Below are 21,100 nucleotides of genomic sequence, written 5' to 3'. Positions count from 1 at the left end.
CCGAAGAACCTTTTGAAGCACCTTTTTTTGAGAGTGTACAGCAGTTCAGAAGGATTAGTTTATGCAACACAATTTTTTGCTCATCATTTACTTCCGTCATGTCATTCAAACCCCTGATGGCGCTTTGTCCTTTTGAACTAAAATGTGGTTTTCGGGTTAAAATATGAGTGGATTGTGATCTCCTCTTCTGAGGCGTCCAATTATTGAAAATGTCCTTAAATAATAATGTGGCTCGTGTTGTATATTCCAAGTGTCCTAAAGGCAAACAAGCAGGTTTGGTGAAAAAGAAACTAAAATAATTTCCATTATTTGTGAAAGTTTGTCGCATGCTCTCGATCAAGAAAAGTATTTTAGACTCAGATTCTAAAACATACATTGAATATAAATGTGGTGCACTGATGGGTGGATGTCAATGCTTAACAACACACTTTTGTTTTTGCGTTTGTTTGTTTTCCCAGACAAATGGACGAGTCAAAATTGTTTTGTTTATGGTTGTGGTTATCAGCAAAATTCAGCAGATGTTGTCAAAAACGGTGACAGAATAACTTTCTATGTAGCCATGTGAGTTCAGTATATGTTGTTATTTTTGAGTTTCACTTGTGTAATGCTAAATGTAAAAACAGGCTTTTCCGGCTGAAGTAAGTTGTGTCACAGGTTTAAAGTCCAATTTGTGCTCATGTTGTGTCTTGTCTGGAATTATGTATATCTACTTTAACATAATCGTTATCTGATCAGTGTCTCTTCTGTGCCTTTGGCTCTCTCTCTTTGTGTTCACATGGGCTGGTGAGCATGGCTTCAAACACGCAAGGAATTCTGGGAAATAACAGTGGGTTTCCACACAATGCCTTTCCCTCACTTTCTTTCTGTCTCTCTCTCTCTCTCTCTCTCTCTCTCTGTATTATGGAGTATAAAGCCGATCTGAGTCACCTAGTTTGATCCTCTGACTTCTCGAGCGTTTCAAAAGCTTGAGCCAGGGGCTGGGGCCCCCTTTAGGCAAGGCCAGTGCAGGGGGTGTCATTAGGGGCCTGCAAAAAGATAAACTGAATGAATTAAAGAGCCCCTAAACCCATTCACCTCACCAGCTTCTCCTTGAGCTGTGAAACAGAAGTGGAAAATCTTTCGCAAAGCATTTTTGTTTAGATTTATGTATTTGTGCTGTGAATTGAGCAGCTCCTGATTTAACAACATCAGGACGCACATGAATATTTGTCTCCTCTGTGCACAGGTACAGTAGGTATGTGTTACTGGCTATTGTTTTAATATATTCAGATTAAATGTAAAACAGCGTTATGTGGACGTATCCTATGGTTATTCAGCGACGTGATGAATATAGAAATATGATGGGAAACGTCTCAGCGACGTTGGTGTGCCCTGTCATCGCGTTCACATTTTTTCATTGTGACAGCGAGTTTTGTTGATGGTAAAACTTAAGACTGTCATGTTTACCATCAATTTATTCTGAAGATGCATGACAGAAGGATAAGGGTACCTTGGTCAGAACAGTATAACTGCAATTAACATATTTACATGCCTTTTTATTGGGATTAAAATCCTGCGTACGCCATATATGTAACTTTGATTATGCTTACTGCGATTATTAGCTGAATCTTATTATACAAAACCTATTATTGCATTTACATGAGGTAAAGTATAATCACAATATTGCCAAAATACTATCTCAATGAATCTAAAAAATCTATACACATTCAGTGTGTTCGGTGGGAATGAGTGCGTTTGTGTGCATGTTGGCAAGATCTCTGATCTTCTGTAACGCAGCTGTGGCATGAAAGATGTCTGGTGTTCCAGTAAACAACCACAGCAGTCATTATTGTTCTCTTACCCATGAACACACAGTCTTCTGTCCATGTGCATAACTCATGAACTTATACGAAACTGTAGTGATGTGTCCAATCGACGTATGTAGCAAATGCACTGGTTTATTAATAGAGTTTTCTAGTTTAACGTCATTGAGCTGTTGGCACAGTAGCTTTTTCAGAAATTCCTGGAGACATTACACATGCTAGGGATGTGGCGGAAACAACAACAATGAATGAGCAAGACATTGTGACTGTATTAAGGTTTTCAGTGTTTTCAATGTTAACTCTTATCTGTTTTAGGTCTGCAAGGCCTGAAAAAATTATGTGATTCGTTTTTCAGCCTCAGACATTTATATATGAAGACAAACATTTTTAGTACTTTGTTAAAAAAGTGCTATTTGTTGAGTAAATGTTGTTACGTGTAATTTGTATAAAGGAAACATCTGTCAATTATTTTATTATGTCGTCAACGAATTTCATTATTGATTAGTTGGTCTGTGATGTCACTTGCAAGCTGCGCAGTTATAAATCAAGCTTCTTTGCTTTTAAAATTAGCGTTTTAGATGTGTCTCTCGTGCAGCATGAGCTGGGCAGTTTTAAAGTTAGACGTGTCTCTCCATGCGTCTCTCCGTGCAGCGCGAGGTTAGCAGTTTTAAAGTCTGAAATGTTTTGCATGCATCTCATCAACCTGCACAGTATTAAAGTTTAAAGGGGAGAGGTCTTTTAATGACAAAATTGAAGATTATATTAGTAAAACTCATTTTGTAGCGTTTGCACTTTACAAAGTACATAATTGGCTAAATACCCTGATTTGGTGGTTTATTTAGTTCAGAGGGGGGAAGTAACGAAGTGCATTTACTTGAGGATTGTACTTAAGTTCACTTTTTGAATATTTGTATTTAAGTATAACATTTTTTGTTTACTTTTTACTGTACTTCACTACATTTGAAATATCTCACTTTTCATGGCACAAAAAAAATATTTCCTTGACCGACCCTCCCCTCGCTCCCACGTTTATGAGCGACTATTGTCAGTTGCTTCTAATATGACACATAGGAATCAACTCACCAGGTGTGTTAATTATGGAGACAGTCTCAACATTTTGGGAGAAGGCTAATTAGTTCAGTTGTGTATACTTTCCCATATCTGATTTACTTATTCTCAGCAAAAAATGTAATTACAATTTTATCCGATTAATCTGAAAAAATAATCGTCCAACTAATCAATTATCAAAATAATCGTTAGTTGCAGCCCTAGCATATTCATTTTGTATTTATAAACACATGAACATACATATACATATTTGGAAATATTTGCATATATTTATTTATATTTACCAATCATTTTAATTATATAAATGTTTATTCATTTGTATAATTTTTCTTAAATATATGCACATATGTATATGTTTTTATAAACACAAAGGAATATGCACAACACAGACTTTATTTGGATGTGATTAGGGATGCACCGATACTGTTAGCAGTATTGGGTATCGGTCCGATACCAAGCTCATGTACTCCTACTCGTACTCATAATGACACACCGATACCAATGACCGATACCTAGGGGTGGGCGATCTAGAAACATTTTTAAATCACAACTTTTTTTCTAGATAGATCACGATTCACGATTTTATCCCGGTTCTTCTTCAAGTTGGTTTTAAGACTATTTTGCAAATTAAAGGGGCTACAATACAGCCAAACTATGTCCCAATAAAAAAATATACTCTTTACCATTTATATTTTGAAGAATATTTTAATCAAGTTAATATTTAATGCAAGTGCAAGACCATAAATCAGCTGTTAACAAAAAACTTTACATTTTGAATTTTGTTTTGCATCTTGTTGCGGCACTCGGAGTAAAGCTGTGGAATGGCCGTGGAGGAAAAATATTTGCGGCTGGGTATTTCGTAACGTGGATCTACGACTTTGAGCAGTTTTTTAAAGCCCTCATTTTCCACAGTCTTTATGGGAATCATGTCTGTGGCCAGGTAAAATGCGACCGCGTCAGTTAAATCTTTCCAGCACTTGCTCGTTCTGTCATACGGAGTTCCTTTCTCAAATGCTTCTTTCATTAAATTTGTTTGTTTAAACATTATAGTTTCTGGATGCTTAGTTGTACCTGATTTACTCGTGAGGGATCCCTTTATAATTTGACTGTCGGCATACTCTTTCAGGTGCTTTCTTTTGAGGTGGTTAAAAAGGTTTGTTGTGTTGCCATCCGTCGTGCGAATCTTATCATTGCCACATTTGCAAATAACTGTTGTTTGGGCCGTGTCAGTTGGGGAAAACCCAAACCATTTCAATATTCCTGATGTAGAATTTTTTCAGGGACCAACCCCTCCTAGTTTCCCTCCATTGTCACTGACCGCTTCACTTAATCTTACTGAATTCACAAGCAACGTATACGAGCTTGTTAACATGGCGCAATCTATCGCAAGTATGTGGACGAATTCAATAGAACCTCAACGGATATAACATGTCTTGCACTATATAGGACGATGTAACGATTATTCCGAAAAAGTGGATCGTGTAGTCAATTTAATTGTTCGTGATCAAATATTGACATATCGCACACCCCTACCGATACCTCACATGACATACATAGAGCCCTATGATTTCCGCAATGCATAAAAATCCAGGCATGAAAAAACAGAATTTGCTGTACAACACGGAATGGCACGGAATCTGGCAAATGTATTATATCCTAACAAGAAATTAGCGCTGAACCGCTAACATCTAACTTAACAGCTTACAAAATATTCAGATACAATTTAAATATGTATTCTGCTTGTTTTGCGTGATGGTGTGAAAGAGTAGTGCGGTTGTGTGTACTGAGCCTGAACGCATTGTGCTTGTGAAGCTTTAAGAGCCAGCGTTTCAAAGCACAAGGAAATTAACACGTAAACAAACACCATTTGCGGCAATCCGTCAAAATAAAATTCCGCTTAACTTAAACAATCGCTCTTTGCGCAATCCCGTCAAAATAAAAGTCCGGTTGATTCGAACAAGTTATAATACACTCGCATTTTAACACACCACCCCCCTTAAATTTTTTATAATTTGACCACAAAGTATATTGTTTACTTTAGCAGACTGAAGTGAATGTGCTAGTAAATTTGTGCTACTTATCATAAAAAACCTGAACTTAATTTAAAAATAGTACTCAAATTTAAGTAGACCTACAAATAAAAGAAAAAAATGTACCAGTAAGATACTGGTTTATTAACATAATTTTACATTATAAAGGCATCGGTTATAGGTATCGGTGAGTACCAGAAGAAATATTTAGGTACGCGGTCTTTAAAAAATGGTATCGGTGCATCCCTAGATGTGATTGATTACCCGCTACTAATCGTTTAACGCCCTAATTTTTTAACAGCATAAAAAAAATCATCAACATTGATAGCAACAACTGAATGGAAAATAAAACAGGGTTTTGAGACGTGTTATTGAAAATAATTTTATAAGAGTAAATACGCTCTTCTTTCAAATGCAAAAGACAAACACATATGGTCTAAGCCCCATTCACCATCAAACAGCCTCTCAAACAGGCTCACACAATCAGAGCCCACTGAGGGATTTCTGCAAAGCCATCAAGGATTCAACCAGGAGGCATGACCGAACACATATCCGTCTTTAGCCGCATGTTGCTCTGTTGAGACGCCGATCCGCCAGCACCCTGATCCTCTGAATGTCTCGAACCGTTTTCTTCAAGTTACAACACACCTGTGGCTGCTACAACAAGCAAACACAAAGCTTTCCTGTAGCTCAGTGGTAAGAGCATTGTGTTAACAACGCAAGGTTGTGGGTTCGATCCCAAGGGATTGCAAATACCTATGTAAAATGTATAGGATAAAGCAATATGAGTCGCTTTGGATAAAAGTGTCTGCTAAATGCCGCAATGCAAGCAAGATGGCAGGAATTGAAAATACAGCCACTGAAAGCGGTGATGTTCTTTATTCTGCAGTCAACAAAACAACACTGAGTAAAATGGATTTGTACTGCAATTTGTTCGTTTTTTTATTTTATTGCCATAGTGGAGATGTGTACTGTACTAATTTGGTCATTTAGGAGATGCTTTAATCCAGAGCAATTTCCATGAGACATGGGATTCAGATCAGATTTCTGCCTATAATCGACTAGTAGTAGGATTTGTTGCACAAAATAACAATCACACATTTTTGCTTAAAACAGAATATACCTTTATAATAAATAAGACTAAAAAACGAAATTTGCCAGAATTAAATCACAATGTGCAAAATAAATGTGTTTAGGCAAAATGTCTAAAATGCGGTGGGGCATAATTTTCAAAACACAAGCCACAAATAGTAAAATTAATGGACATTTTCCTTAAACCCCGGGGAAGACCTAGGACACGCTGGAGGGACTATGTCTCCCGGCTGGCCTGGGAACGCCTCGGTGTCCCCCCGGAAGAGCTGGAGGAAGTGGCTAGGGAGAGGGAAGTCTGGGCATCCCTGCTTAGACTGCTGCCCCCGCGACCCGGCCCCGGATAAGCGGTAGAAAATGGATGGATGGATTTTCCTTAAACGTCACATAACAATTCTGTTCCATACAATACTAGACCAGATCTCGCCTCAAAAATATTTTTAAAACTACTCGATAATAATGAATAATTTTTTACAAACGGGAATAGAAGCACGTTCATTACCAATAAAGTTACTTTATTTACCGCATGTGAAGGAGGAATGCAAAAAAAAAGCATCTTACCATTTAAACAGTCAAAAAGTCCCTTTGACCTTTTTTTCCTGCACACTCTTTCTCCGTCCTCCTAATGCGCACATTTGCTTTGAGTGCAGAGAATGACAAGTTCCAAAAGTCTGTGCCGTGCTTGCTATATGTGGTGATTGTTGTAGTTTTACTTTTATTTTACATTTTTTGTATCATGCAAGCGCAAAGTTCAGTCTAAGTAACGGACTACGTGCATTTATACAGAAGGTGTTTATTCATATTTTTATGCCCAAACATTCAGTAAGTGACAAATGTAGGGAAACGGTGTGCATACTGAACATGCTGTGTGGAGAGACGTGATCCTGTGCTGGGTCATACCCTAAAAATGTCCCATTTCTTTACATCTTAAATAATATTTTTAGTGGAACGGTGCGTATCCGTCTGCTACGCCACTACACATGTGACCAAAATGGCATGATCCCCTTGCAGAATACCTCTGCGAAGATTTGACTGTGAGATTGGTAGTCGAATCAGGCTCCTATCGAAGCATCAAATCTTTCGACAATTCGGGGTCACCCGTATCACACACTGTTTCAGAGAAACGTATGAATTTATCTGATATGAAGTGACATTGTCTTTTGCTCAAGGATCTTTGGTTTTCCAAAACTCGTGTGATTGTTTTCTGTGATTCGTGATTAATGCATTCTTTTTTCAGGCTGCTGTAAATGGTGATGCGGCTGTGGGAGAGGGAGTGTCGCAGAACGACAGCGGTCTGGAAATGACCAGTGAGAACAGCCCGCTGACCGCAGCAGAGCCACCTTCACCTTTTAGTCCCAAACTAAACGGAGGCGCGGCCTCACCCGCAGGTATCGTTCTATTGGCCGGTGTTCTGTCTTAAAGTCCCTGTCAACCTGAAGTTGCTTTTTTGGTGGGCGTGGCAATTTGATTGGATGCATAAAAACAGCCATTTCATTTTGAAATGGACTGACAGTTGAAGGGGAGGAGTTCATGGATGCTCCGCCTTAGCCGTCTTACATATGTCATTTAAGTTGAAAAGTCATTACAGAAAGGTTAGATTATGAGCGCACACAAATTTAAAAAAGAGAATGACCCACATTGATGAACTATTTAAAATTAACGCTGCAATATTTCATGAAAAAATAGGCATTGGAATTTTTTATTTCATTTGGACTTTAAGTTCTAGTGTCAACATCTGTGCCATGCGGTCAGTTGCAACAGACAGAGATATAAATATGCTGCCTGGTTTGTTAAACTATCCAGATATTGTTTATAGTAATGCACAATCCTGAAGTTAGAACTGTAGTATTCAAATACAGCAGTATCTCTCAAAGTCTGAAATGTCTTATATTATATTATATTATAGTATATTCTGATCTTGCTGTTTATTTGTGATGTATTTTTATGCATCAGAGGAGAGTGTAAACAGCATGAGAAGAAAGAGATCTCGTAAGCGCTCAGAAACAGAGGAGGACAGTGCCTGGGACTCTTCATACAGTGAGGTGAGAACTTAATTACACACCATACACAATATCACACGTTTTTGTTATCGGTTTTCAAAAACATCCGATTTTTTTTCCCGGCAAATTTCTTAACTATATTTTGCATCATTATCAAAAATCCTCTTAAATTGCTTGAGGCAAACAGCATGCTTACCGCATCATATGCTACAATACAGTCTTTGCCAAAATTTATGTCCAACTTTGGGGAATTATAGTCTTCACTTTTTATCATATCTGTTATTGAAGATTTATTGAAACGTTGTATTTATGTTGTATAGTTATAATTGGAGTGTAAACTGAATCTCAGTTTTGAGAGAAATTTTTGTAGGCTTGGCAAAAAATTAGTGAGTGGACTAACAAATATTAATAACAGTCAATTTATGCTTTTCTTGCAAGATCTATGAATGCTTGTTTATTCAATTAAAATGCACATTCCCTGATATTCTCTATATCGCTTTTTAGGCAAAAATTGTCTAATAATAACCTTAAAAGATTCAACGGATGGGCACTTTCAACAAGTTGGTATGATTTATTAGGGTCTTCATGAAATGTCTGGAACATATTTTGCTTAAAAATACTCAATGGCTGTGTAATCAAAACCCTTTTTGCTGCATGTCTCTTTAAATGATAATGAGTTACAGCGGACACCACCCCCTTCCGTTCGGCGTGTAAACACTACACACGTGTAGTACTGCCATGGCGATTGTTTAGCTTAATTATATTTCCTGAACTATAGTTACGTTTTCGGAATTACGTGGATTTTTGCGATTGTCATTGACAAGTTATAAACACACAACGTGAGAGCATAATGAGTATGACCTGACAGATTTTTCAGTCTATAAGGACGAATGATTTGAGATGTTTAAAACAAACAAAACAAACAGCTTGCCGCAGATAAACATATTTTACGCACATAATGTATTAACATACATACAGCTAAACTCCAAGTGCTCATTTGCCAAATAACATATTAATATAGACTAAGCTTAACACTGGCTTTGAATGTTCTATTTCTATAGCCATTTTGGGCCTTTTCCCACCAAATAAAATTTTCCTGAAGCCGCAAAATATATGTAACCTTTAAATTACTATTACACAGGTTGTTATGCATGTAAGGTAGTATTTACCCAGTTATACCCAATATAGTGTGATTTTTATTGTATTTAGAGGTTTGTCCCAGGCAAAAAGTGGGAATGTTGCCTGGAAATAAGAGAACAGCTTTTTTGTGTGAACTTTTATTTTGGCTTTCGTTTTTGCAGCGTTTGATGAACAGCCAGAAGTCACAGCATACTCTCCTCATACGGACATTATGCATAAGCATAATGAGAAACGTGCTAGCCAGACAGGATTTAGGCTAAAGACCTAAATGTTTGGTTTAAAGACTAAAAACATACAAAGCAGAATGTTTTCTCTCCATTCCATTTCTGACACACGTATACAGCGTTCGGCGGTGTCTCACATCTGTCAAAGCAGAAACAAAACTGCTGCACTCTGTATGTTTTTTCTGTCATATCCGGTCGCGCTCATATGTACATTGCATGCACTTACAACAATTTGTCTATTCGAATGAAATATCTTAAAAAGCAAATACATTAATCCAGCCAGGGTGTATGGCTGTGTAAATGTGTATGCTTTTTCAGATATTTCTTGAAGAAATCAGGACAGAAGAGGTCAAAAGTATACAAAATAGACAGATTACAGCAGTAGGTGTAAACGTGTATGTGCCCCTTTTGTCCACTTGTGATCCAATCGACCAAATCCAATCTTATTACCAGGCATACACAAGGCCTTATAAAGACTGCAGGCAGCCAGAAGAGATAAATGTCTGACGGTAAGTTTTATATTGAGGTAATGGTTATCAGAAGACAAGCTCACTTCTTCTGAAGATCATACAAACATTTCCACAATTATTAATTAATCACTATAATGGTTCAGTGATTCAACTCACTTACGTCAGGCAAATAAAATGATTTGCTCTTTTTGCACGACACGTTTTTGCCTTCAAAACAACGATAGAATTGACCTAGTACAGTAAAATCGTGAAACTCTTGAAGTTTGCTATTAAAAACTAAACTTTTTTTCACCTGAAAACCTAATGAATGTACCTGAAGAAATTTAATAAACCAGCCTTTAAAATGAATATATTTATTGCGTAAATCAGCATTCCGTTCCAGAACCTCACATGAATATAATCACCATCTACAGTGCTGCTCATATAAATATTATATGACGTACTGGAACTATTCAAAAAGTTCTTTATGGGAAACTTGTGTGACCAGATCAAAGAAAAAATGAAAAGAATAAATATATTGTATAGCGAATGACAGGTGCTGTCGTCTGGATAACATGTTGTCTTAATTTGTACATTTAATTATCAAGCATTTCTTCTAAGGCTTTTTTTGATGGTGTTTTTTTAGGAAAAAGTTGATGTCGAGTCCGGTTGTGAGACAGGTTTGCGACAAAGGCCTCGTCCCAGGACCATCTTTCAGGCTGGACTGACAGCCCGCAGTAAACCCCGGAATAGAGAAAGTGGGCTGAGCAAACAAGAGCAAAACAACCTGGTAATGCCCACATTCACACATGCTCAACCTTTGTTTTACAAACTGACAAACATGATCAAAATCAGGGCTAAAGAAACAACAAGCGGAGATAAAAACTGTTTCACTTTCAGCTTCTTAACTCAACACCTTTAAAGTGGCAAAGTTTTTTTATTTTGTATTGGTACTCAAACCAATTATTGTGCAAGTACATGAAAGAATGGCGTTTAAAACTGTCCTTGCTGGATTCACCACGGAAAGCTTGTAATAATGGTTTGTAATTTTCCTTGTCGGGTAGTGTTTCTCTGGAAATCCTTATTTGGTGTCTTTCGTCTATGCGTCATTTCTTCACATTCGTGAAAAGAACGAAGAGGATCCGGCTTCAAGCCGGATGCTGCATGTGATGGGTAGCATTGAACACATTTTCTTGTAATTTTTTTGTATTATTTATGGCGGTGTTTAGTACTTTTACTTTTAAATGCCAAGCCGCCCTGACATCTGGGGATTCATCAGTTTTAAAATACCAAGAAAGTACGAACTGATGAGCGTTTACAAAGAAAAAGGGAATGTGATAGGACTCGTGCAAAAACAAGGAAATTAATATTGGCAAGGCATTTCAAAGGTGACCTGCAATCTGTGATCTGAAAGGATTGAAAATGGATGCAGACATGGCTTTATTTCTTCTGAACAGAACAGGAAAGAGATTTCAATAGATAACACAAAAACCGTAGCGCACTTGTTGTGTTAATACAAATTGAATCGGTTGTTCTTTCTCTCTTTGTTATGTTCATTATCATAAATGGTACTTAAGCCCTATTTGCACAGGATTAGTATTATCTGGGGACCTTGTGTGTTTAGAAATTACCTCCCCACATCTGTATTTCATGTGGCGCTCGCGCAGGATGTGAAGCATGTGATTTTACTCAAAATTACGGACCTGCGTATAGTTTACGTATATATAGAGTTGTGTTGTGTATAATGATATATGACCGAACCTGTCAGCATTTATGACACGCAATCGCGGATCTTCTGTCCAGTTCGCGTTATCTGTTATGTTTATTATGCGGTACTGATGTACAATGAAGATTCTCTACAGTGCACTGTCACCTGACATTCGACTCAAAACATCAGACTCATCCTCGCTGTTGAGCAGTGCCGAATCACAACTCAAGTAAAGAAAATCCTCCGCATATCACTTGCAGTAGCAATTACAAACTGAGATGGCGATGAAGAGGCCATTCCTACGGACTGCCACTTTAAGTCGTGGAGTCTGTACACTCTCATGAAGCCTGTCACATCTCTTTATATTGACATGGACCTGAAGTCTCATCAAACACAGCAGAGAAAATCACAGTTCGATCACGTAAAGTTCATGACTAGCTTGACACGTTTTTGCCTGACCTCAAAATATATGTGGGAGCATTTTTATAAGTGCACATTTTGTTTGGTGTGACCTGTTTTCATCACTGTACAGAACACGCTAATAACTGCACAAAGCAGAGCCGGACCTCCCTATAAGTAAACTAATTGGCTGCCTGCTTAGGGCCTTGTCGCCACTAGTGGGCCCCCAAGAGCACATGAAATGGCCTGTTGGTGTGCAGTTTCTGTTCATCTGTGCCAAAACATTTTAGAAATCTCCACCGGATATTGTTTTACGGCCATGTCCCTAATACAGAACACTTAGGCTATGTGTGGTTACCCAATCTACACAGTTAGGGTGATATTAAATATCTTGATTTTCTTCTCTATGCAACTACGTAAACCTTGTTTCGTTTGGATACACCACAAGGTATCACTGTGGCCTCAAAGCCTCAGCACCAACGCCACGACATCGATTGCTATGGAAAGCTTGTACTGAACCCCACTGAAACATTCCCCAGCCATTAGCATACAGACAAAGAAAAACATAAATAAATAAATGTGAAAATTAATACATGTATAAATAAATATAAATAAACATGAATAAATGTGGAAATAAATGAAAAAATAAATATGTGAAAAAATAAATAGACGTGGAAAAAAATATAATTACACATAAATAAGGAAATAAAAGTATAAATGCTCATTTATTTTTGCTTTTTTACATTTCTTCATGGATTTATTTTTGTATATATTTATTTTCAATTTATGCAGGTTTGGATTCCATAGACTTAAGGCAACGTTGCAATATCCAAATATGTGAGGTGGCCAATCAAATGAAAGGAGGCGAGAGTTAATGGTTAAAGAGCCGAGCAGTGACCAATCAAATCAGACAGAGCTACTATCATGTCTTCAGCAGTTCAGCGAGAAAAAAGCTTTCATTTTAAAAGTTGAAAGAGTGCTGTGCAATACTGTTAGTGACTTAAAACATTCAGTAATTGAAAACTTTTTGGTGTTTAACGATTAATAGAAATGTTGAACATCTGACAGTATTCACTGGTGCAAACGACAAAATGCAGATTTAGATTAAAATATGTAATTTATTCGCGTAATTTATAATTATCTGTCAATTCAGCATTTCATTTGGGATAAGGTCAAGAGTAATTATGGGCATTTTGTAAATACATTTAAGGGTTATCAAGTGAATACACTAAATAAATAAATACAAAGATTAAATCATCCTCAAGGGCTGTGTGACTTTAAAAGGGTGTCTATAGGTTTTGGTTAAAATAAAATAAAAATAATTTTCAATATAAAATCCTTGCAAATAGTTAAATGCATTGAACAATGAATTCTTTGTATGGTCTGTGCTTATAATTTAAAGGGACATTTGGAAGTTATGAAATGACAATCACAATACACTTGTAATGCAAGTTTTTTTCGTCTTTGTTTTTATGACATTTCTACATCGCAAGCACAGCCACAACTAATAGCATTGGGTGTGTTAGATTCAAAGTGTGCGTGCAAATAATCAAACATTGACAACAGTCGATTGCATTGGGGTTACAGGGGGACCAGCAACGCTTTGAGAGCATGCAGCGCGCAGTTAAAGAGCAGCGGACTGTACCACAAGTTAACAATATGTTATTTTAAATACATTCACAGGCAAACCTCTTCACAACAGATAATCTGTCTCTTACAAATGTGCAATGTAAGCATAAATCATGATGTGATTATAAAGTTTTAACTGTTTCTTTGAAGGCAATGAGGGTTCAGTTAGTAGAGGAAGGAGGATTGACAGTGTGATACGATCACCCCCTCTGCTAACATGAGAACTATGCAAAAGCATATAAAGAAAACAACCTCAAGTCTTTACTAAAAGCTGCACCTGTTAAGAAAATAAAGCAACATTTTTGTGCAATTACTGCCTGTCAGTTTGTGACCTAACATTTTGCAGTTGTAACATATTGTTTATTACTGCAGAATATAATTCATTTATTTTTGAAGGTTGATTTTATAATGACTACATTTTTTGCATTTGGTGTTTTAAGGTGAATAAGATACTTTTCCCCTATATATTATAATTGTGAATTTCTTTAAAAAAGTCTAAAACTCTTGTCTTGTTGTCTTGAACTCAGTCTAGTGTCTGGTCTCGTTGGTATAAGGGTCTTGTCACTCCTCCAGCTACCACCTCTAAGGAAAATTCTGATTATGAGGTAAGCTAACAGGGGGGGAAATCTGGATCTTTTAAAGAATAAAACAAACAAATCAATGTGTTGACAGCCGTCCTCGATGAAAGGGTGAGAATGTTGAACATTTGGCCCGTAGACTTCATTGTTTGTTCTAGGTGTCGAGACATTTTTTGTTTTTATAAGCTAAGCTTTTATAAGCTCAACAGCTAAATTAAGTTAACTTGCATTATGTGTTTGAATTATAAGCGCTTTCAGATCCTTTTTTCTGAACCTAGGTCTAAAAAAACATACATCTATAATGTATAAAATATACATTTAGTTGAGAAGTTTATGATTAAAAAAAGAAAAAATATCTCTATCGGCATACATTTTGGCAGATATAATCAAAAATCTTGATTAAGATTTTTTTTAAGGATTTAATCGATTGGAACATTTTGTTGTATTATAGTAAATTAAGGAAAATTAAAAGGAAAATTAGCAACTTTTTGCCAGTGAATATATTATCGGAAGCAAGATCTCATTTGGTAACTAGTTTGTTACTTGAGAAGACACTAGTTGTATGTCAACTAGGATATTATGGTTTTAGCTGGACTTATAAAATATCATGTTACATTTCCTTACATTTATTCATTTGCCTATTTCATTTATCTCTCTCCTACTATTCCATGTACCCGCAGGTTACTGAAGGCGCCGTTCTTGAACTGATGGAGCAAGACTCTAAAGACTCTGCACAAAGCAGTTCCACCTCCACATACACCACCGACACAGCCAGCCAACCAGAGTACAAGGTACAGCACCATTCCACACGCTCAATCGGTGCGTATCCATCTACCTACCCTCTTTACGCCCATGCACAAACAACCCACGATTACCTGTGTTTGTCCACCTGCGTTTGACATGTAACAGCCGCCTCGCAGAACGGCTTTATTTGAACGCGAAGATAACTGCCTTTGTGATTGTGGCGTATCCTCTGGCTTGTGAGTCACAAAGCTGGGCACCTGGGAGTTTTGTGAGCACTGATGACCAAGACAAAGAGGCTGAATGGGGTTTTTGTGGGTTAGGGCGTCTGGCTAAGTCGCTGTTGACCACAGAGACATAAACACTCAAACGTACACACTCGCACAGGTGAGGGAACAACAGAGTGTTGAAATGTACCTGATTGATTGGGAATCGTGCCCGGACAAGCTCAGTGTCAGAGGTTTCGTTTGTGTCTCAGTCCACATTTGAAGCTCTGCGCACTACAATTATAAATCCGGCTTTGTGTTGTTGGATCAAACAAGGGCATGTAGAGTGTTTTACTTGAAAGGACAGTTTATGTAGAATTGTACCCTTCATGACCTTATATTGTTTGAAAGTTGTTTTTTAATGTTTAGTACATACTATATTTCAAATATTCAGAAGTTGTATGTTTAAATAATGTTTTTTGGAAGGCAATTTAGATCTGAAGTTCTTTGAAATTGTTCAAAAAACGGTTTCCATTGACATCAGTACGTAGCCGAAATTGTTATTTTTGGTCGATGGTTTACCTTGCTTTTATCTCCTCTTCTTTGCAGGATAATAAAGGTTTTGGAATTGGAGAGTTAGTCTGGGGCAAAATAAAAGGTTTTTCCTGGTGGCCAGGTATGGTGGTGACCTGGAGAGCAACAGGGAAGAGACAAGCCTCACACGGCATGCGCTGGCTGCAGTGGTTTGGAGACGGAAAATTCTCAGAGGTAATCTGGTTGTCACAATAATAACTTTTTTATAGTTATGTTGGTTTTAAAGTTACCTGTAAAAATACATGCAACTCAAGCAGATCCTTTCAGCTTTTGATGGAGATTTTCTGCGATTTTTCTTCAATGCAAATGGCTTCTTAAAGGGACAGGTCTCCCAGAAATCAAAATTCTGTCATCATTTACTCACCCTCCAGATGTTACAATTCTGTTCACATTTGTTTGTTCTGATGAACACAGAAAGATATTTGGAAGACCAATGACAATGGTAGTCAGACGTGCATTCTTTAAAATATCTTCTTTTTTTGTTCAACAGAACAAAAAAATTGATACAGATTTGGAAGAACTCGAGGAGGAGTAAATGAAGACATATTGTCCTTCTTACGTGAACTGTTCCTTTTTTGTTCCTCAATTTATTTTATCTAATATTCCCGTGGTGCCAAAATGTTACCAACATTTTGACATCTTTAGGAACCAAAAAAAATTCTCCTATTCTTTGAATCGACAAACAAAACAATAGGATGCATCACATAATATATTTTATGTTAATAAATAAGAAATATATGTTGTAGGTGTCCGCCGACAAACTGGATTCCATCACAGCCTTCCCAAAGTTTTTCAACCAGTCATCTTACACCAAGCTGGCCTCCTATCGTAGAGCCATATTCCAGGCCCTGGAGGTAAGACCATACTGCAGCTTTTCTAAACCGCTGTCTGTTGCCTTAGGGGGAATTAGTTAATAAATGTTTCCACCCCTTTGATGTATTTAGTTGAGCCTGTCTGAGTGGTTATCTTGAAAAAGAATCTGTTCCTTTCTCACTTCAAAATAGAAATTTTGATCGCTTTATTTCTTCTAGAATTTCCCTTTAAACGTATTCTGCATCACATCGTGTCCCAGATATGCACCTGTTTCTCTAAGGCTTTATATGAGTTAATAGACTCACTATGCTCATTAAATGTGTGTGTATGTGTTTGAGAGAGATGAGAAAGACAACAGGGAAAACACTCATCTGGGAAATGTGGAATTCCCCAAACGTCTCTTAATTATCTCTCAAAGAATCATACCTCCTAACAAACTGAACAAAAGCCCTCAAGCCCAGACATGCAGCGGGACGGCAGGACTGCCTGTACTTTAGTCTCTCTCTCTCTCTGTTGTTGTACCTCCTCTCTTGTGTTATCTACATCATTATTAACGGTCTTTGTCAGTGTTTTTTTCCCAGTATGTATGAAGTTGTGTATGGCGCAGTTTTGTCTATGTGACGTGTGCATCCTTTGATTTGTTAACAGGAAATGTTGTCTTATTATTAGGCGTGGAACAATATCCTCAGCTCACACACAATACTGGCTTCACGAAATGATAGTATCATAATATTTTCAACAAAATTAATGATTGATATTTAAAAAACACCAATTCCATCAAATTTTCGACTGTACATGCAACTTGTTGTACATGCAACTTGTTGACAACATTCAAGGTTAGCCAGGAAGTTAGCCTTCTGTATGTAAATTAATACAAAGAATCAATAGGTCTCTCGCTGAAAAATAGAATTTTACCATAAAAATTTAAATGAGGAAAGTAGTAAAATACAAAGAAAGAACTTCTTACTGTATATTGTCGCTCTGTCAGGAATACCTCATATCTTACTGGCAAATGAAAAACGTAATTTTTTTAATACTTAAACATTGTCAAAGTTGACAAGCTCTTTTTAATACTTTTTATTGCGCCAAAAACACAGACAAATTTAAAGGGTGACCAATATTAATGATTTATCAAAACAAAATTAAAATAAAAGCCATGACATGGAGATACAAAGTGTCCACTATCAGCGACGGTATCTTGATGCAAGTCACACACTGACAACCAATTAAAAAATCATCACAGTTCCACAATATACATCACTATTTTAATGCATTACGATGTATTTATTGCTGTAACACGCTGTTCTGTTTTATCTGCATCGCAGGTTGCCAGTATACGTGCAGAGAAGACATTTCCTCCCTGCGAGTCAGACAGTGTTGAAGAACAGATAAAGCCCATGCTCGACTGGGCTCACGGCGGCTTTCTGCCCAAGGGTCAGGAGGGCCTGAAACCAAGAGAAGACACGGGTGAGAACACATTATCATGACAGACTCAATTACTGTGTCTTTAAATGACCCCAGATTAAGTTAAGTTAAACATATAAATCCTCACTTAACTCCGAGCAGACATTTAAGAGTCACTTTAAAAGGGCTCAACTTACATTATAATATACATGTGTATAATATGTAGATAATATTATATACATGTGATACAAATTGGCAGTTCTCTTTTTGTATAAAAATTGATTTTAGGTTAAAGGTACATCAATTTATGTTTATCAGGGCATTTCATTTGTTTTCTGGGTTCAACTTATCTAAATATATTACAAAAATCAAAACAATATTTCAGATGGCTCTCATTCTATGTGTGAATCTCAGGATGTAATATCTGGGTCATTCATGTGAAATATATTCTAAACCTTTATGACTTCCTTTCTTCTGCGGAACACAACAGAAGATATTTTGAGGAATGGTTTTGTGTCCATACATTGGAAGTCAATGGGGGACACCGGGACAGTGTTGTTTGGTTACCAACATTCTTCAAAATATCTTCTTTTGTGCTCTGCAGAAGAAAGAAATTCATACAGGTTTGACTTAAGGGTGAAGAAATTTCATTTATCCTTTTAAGCGGCTAATGTATTGTGTCATTGTTGATAGTACATGTGTTTGTGTATTGTGCACAGTAGTGAGTAATGTATTGTGTTTCTTCCAGCTGAGTATTGTGTTTTTCCCCTGGCCTCAGAGAGCTCACCACAGCTGGACTCTGGCCCTCCAGAATTTCCCCCAGCTGCCAAAAGAGCTCGACTTAGCATCTGCAAGGCCAAACCTGGCACTGAGGACGTCTACAGCAGAGGTCAGAACTCACACAAGGGTTGTTATTCATGCCAGCAGGTGACAGCAGATTACAGTAGTGTTAAACGATACACGTGTGAATGAAGATGTGTAAATGGGCTTCATTGAGGTCTAATCACCTGTTCACAACAAATATCCGGTATGAAGATGCACGAAGGGATTGTGAAATAAAACCGCGCTGTTGAATTGTCAATATGATGCTTATCACTGCTGTATCGTCTGTATTTCAGAACAAATGGTCAATGAAGTTTTGAAGAATCACAGAAGTATAGAAGGTATGTGTTTTAAACTACATTCATCCATTAAAACACATTTACAATAAGCAACTATAAGATCATTTTCAAAATGTAAACAAACAAACAAAAACTGGCTTCCCTCCATCCAATTGCTATAAAGCACACTAGCAAGGTTTGCCCAACAGGCTTTTCTCAAATGTTATTGCGTCTAGTTTACTTGATACGTTTTCTGTTTCAGAGTTTTGCCTTTCTTGTGGAAAAACGAGAGTGGCAACCTTCCATCCCCTGTTTGAAGGAGGCCTTTGCCTAACATGCAAGGTGACTCAAGGTTCACTTGCTTATCTGCCCCATTCTCATGTCACACATCACAACACAACCTGAGATTCTGGAAACCCGGCGCTGTAACACGCACTGACACGACTGCTCATAAGACAGCAATTGATCCAGCACCTGGACGCCGCTATTGTATCTATTGGTTACATAGGAGGACAAATATATGTGTGGATTTCTCCAGGCTGTCTTATCCTTTGTGTTATCCTGTTACAGTTTATTTGAAGTGACATAGATCATTTGTTTAAGGATGCATTGAGTCGTATTTGGCGACTTAGATTGTAGCGTGAAGTGAATTGGGGAAGCCTACCACGGCTTTAGAGAAAGAAAAGTAAACAGACAACCCCTTTTTCACAGAGAGGATGTCTGTTTACTTAAAATGTGTACATTTTACACATAAACCAACTTGGCCAGGTGGAAGGGAGACCACCCTAATCTGGTTTAAAGCTGTCATTTATTCACATTTATGTGGTTCAAAACATGTATATGACTCTTTCACCTGTAGAAGATATTTTGAGAAATGTCCATTTGTGTGCACACCGACATTCTTCAAAATATCTTCTGTTGTGTTCTGCAGAAGAAAGACAGTCATAAAGGTTTAGAATGGGTAAATAAATGATACATTTTTCACTTTAATAAATATCGTTGTCAAAATTGAATGCAAAGTGTTGTTATGCAGCTTTATTAACAAAATAGGCAAAATGGTCGTCGAGTTCAAAAACCTTGTATTTTTTCTGAACAGAAAGTTATGTATGTTTTAAAAGTGTGTTTTTTTGTGTGTGTCAGGAAGTTTATTTAGAGATCTCCTACATGTATGATGACGACGGCTACCAGTCGTATTGCACCGTGTGCTGTGGAGGAAGGGAGGTGCTGCTGTGTGGAAACGCTAACTGCTGCAGGTACCAAACCTGACAGATGGTCTCACGCTTCTCACACGCTCATTCTTTCACATCTCGCATTCCACTATAATATCTTGGCATCTCATCACTCTTCACCCTTACTTGCTGTCATTCATATCATCTAAGTGTCTTCGGCATCTTTGCCCGCAGGTGTTTCTGTGTGGATTGTCTGGATATATTGGTGGGTGCGGGAGCAGCTAACAGCGCCCGTGATCTGGATCCGTGGCGCTGTAACATGTGTCAGCCATTGCAGCAGTACGGTGTGTTGAAGAAACGTCACAATTGGAGCTTTAAACTGCAGGAGTTCTTCGTCAGTGACAACGGACAGGAGTTTGTAAGTCCGACATGAACCTGGTTGCAGGCTGCATAGAGGGACTTTCTCAGCTTTTAAAGCCGGGGATCTTTAAGCGAGCCACTGTTTACATATTCACTGTGTTTTCTTCCAGGAAAGTCCAAAGATTTACCCTGCGGTTCCGGCAGAGCAGAGACGTCCAATCAGAGTGCTTTCACTTTTTGATGGCATTGCCACAGGTGAATGGGGTTTTTGGTTTCCTTGTGTATGCATGTGTATATTCATATTTTCTTTAGGTTTCGTTGGTTATACATGTGGATATTCATATTTTCTGTAATTTCTGTGAAAGCTAGGGTGCTTCCCACACACAAACTTTACTTTGGTGGCCCTCCCAGGTATATTTATGGTGTAAAAGTATATTTGGCTACCCCTTGATGCAATTGATGATAATATCCCCTAGCACTACCACTTTAATACCTGTTCAATCTGTCATCACAGGAATGATCATTTTTGCTTAAAAACACCACATCTGCACTATAAACAATCTATGAGAAAAACATTATTCACGAATAATTTCAATG

The 21,100-nt window shown here is 37.5% G+C and overlaps 1 protein-coding gene across 4 annotated transcripts in view; it reads left to right on the top strand.

The window, feature by feature from the left end:
* Window positions 1–21,100, top strand: part of dnmt3bb.1 (DNA (cytosine-5-)-methyltransferase 3 beta, duplicate b.1) — a 34,384-nt gene that overhangs the window by 8,430 nt on the left and 4,854 nt on the right. For all 4 annotated transcript variants that reach the window (XM_056732210.1, XM_056732211.1, XM_056732209.1 and 1 more), the window contains 14 exons: window positions 7,227–7,377; window positions 7,943–8,031; window positions 10,449–10,592; window positions 14,066–14,143; window positions 14,797–14,907; window positions 15,673–15,831; window positions 16,404–16,511; window positions 17,796–17,937; window positions 18,623–18,763; window positions 18,993–19,037; window positions 19,237–19,316; window positions 20,115–20,227; window positions 20,378–20,561; window positions 20,674–20,758. In XM_056732210.1, coding sequence (XP_056588188.1) covers window positions 7,227–7,377; window positions 7,943–8,031; window positions 10,449–10,592; window positions 14,066–14,143; window positions 14,797–14,907; window positions 15,673–15,831; window positions 16,404–16,511; window positions 17,796–17,937; window positions 18,623–18,763; window positions 18,993–19,037; window positions 19,237–19,316; window positions 20,115–20,227; window positions 20,378–20,561; window positions 20,674–20,758 — 1,630 coding nt within the window. The remainder of the gene's footprint in view (window positions 1–7,226; window positions 7,378–7,942; window positions 8,032–10,448; window positions 10,593–14,065; window positions 14,144–14,796; window positions 14,908–15,672; window positions 15,832–16,403; window positions 16,512–17,795; window positions 17,938–18,622; window positions 18,764–18,992; window positions 19,038–19,236; window positions 19,317–20,114; window positions 20,228–20,377; window positions 20,562–20,673; window positions 20,759–21,100) is intronic.

Source organism: Triplophysa dalaica, chromosome 20 (assembly GCF_015846415.1).
Source record: "Triplophysa dalaica isolate WHDGS20190420 chromosome 20, ASM1584641v1, whole genome shotgun sequence".
NCBI classification, from domain to species: Eukaryota; Metazoa; Chordata; class Actinopteri; order Cypriniformes; family Nemacheilidae; genus Triplophysa; species Triplophysa dalaica.
The sequence above is the reverse complement of the archived record's forward strand: the minus strand, read 5'-3'. Positions and strand labels throughout refer to the sequence as shown.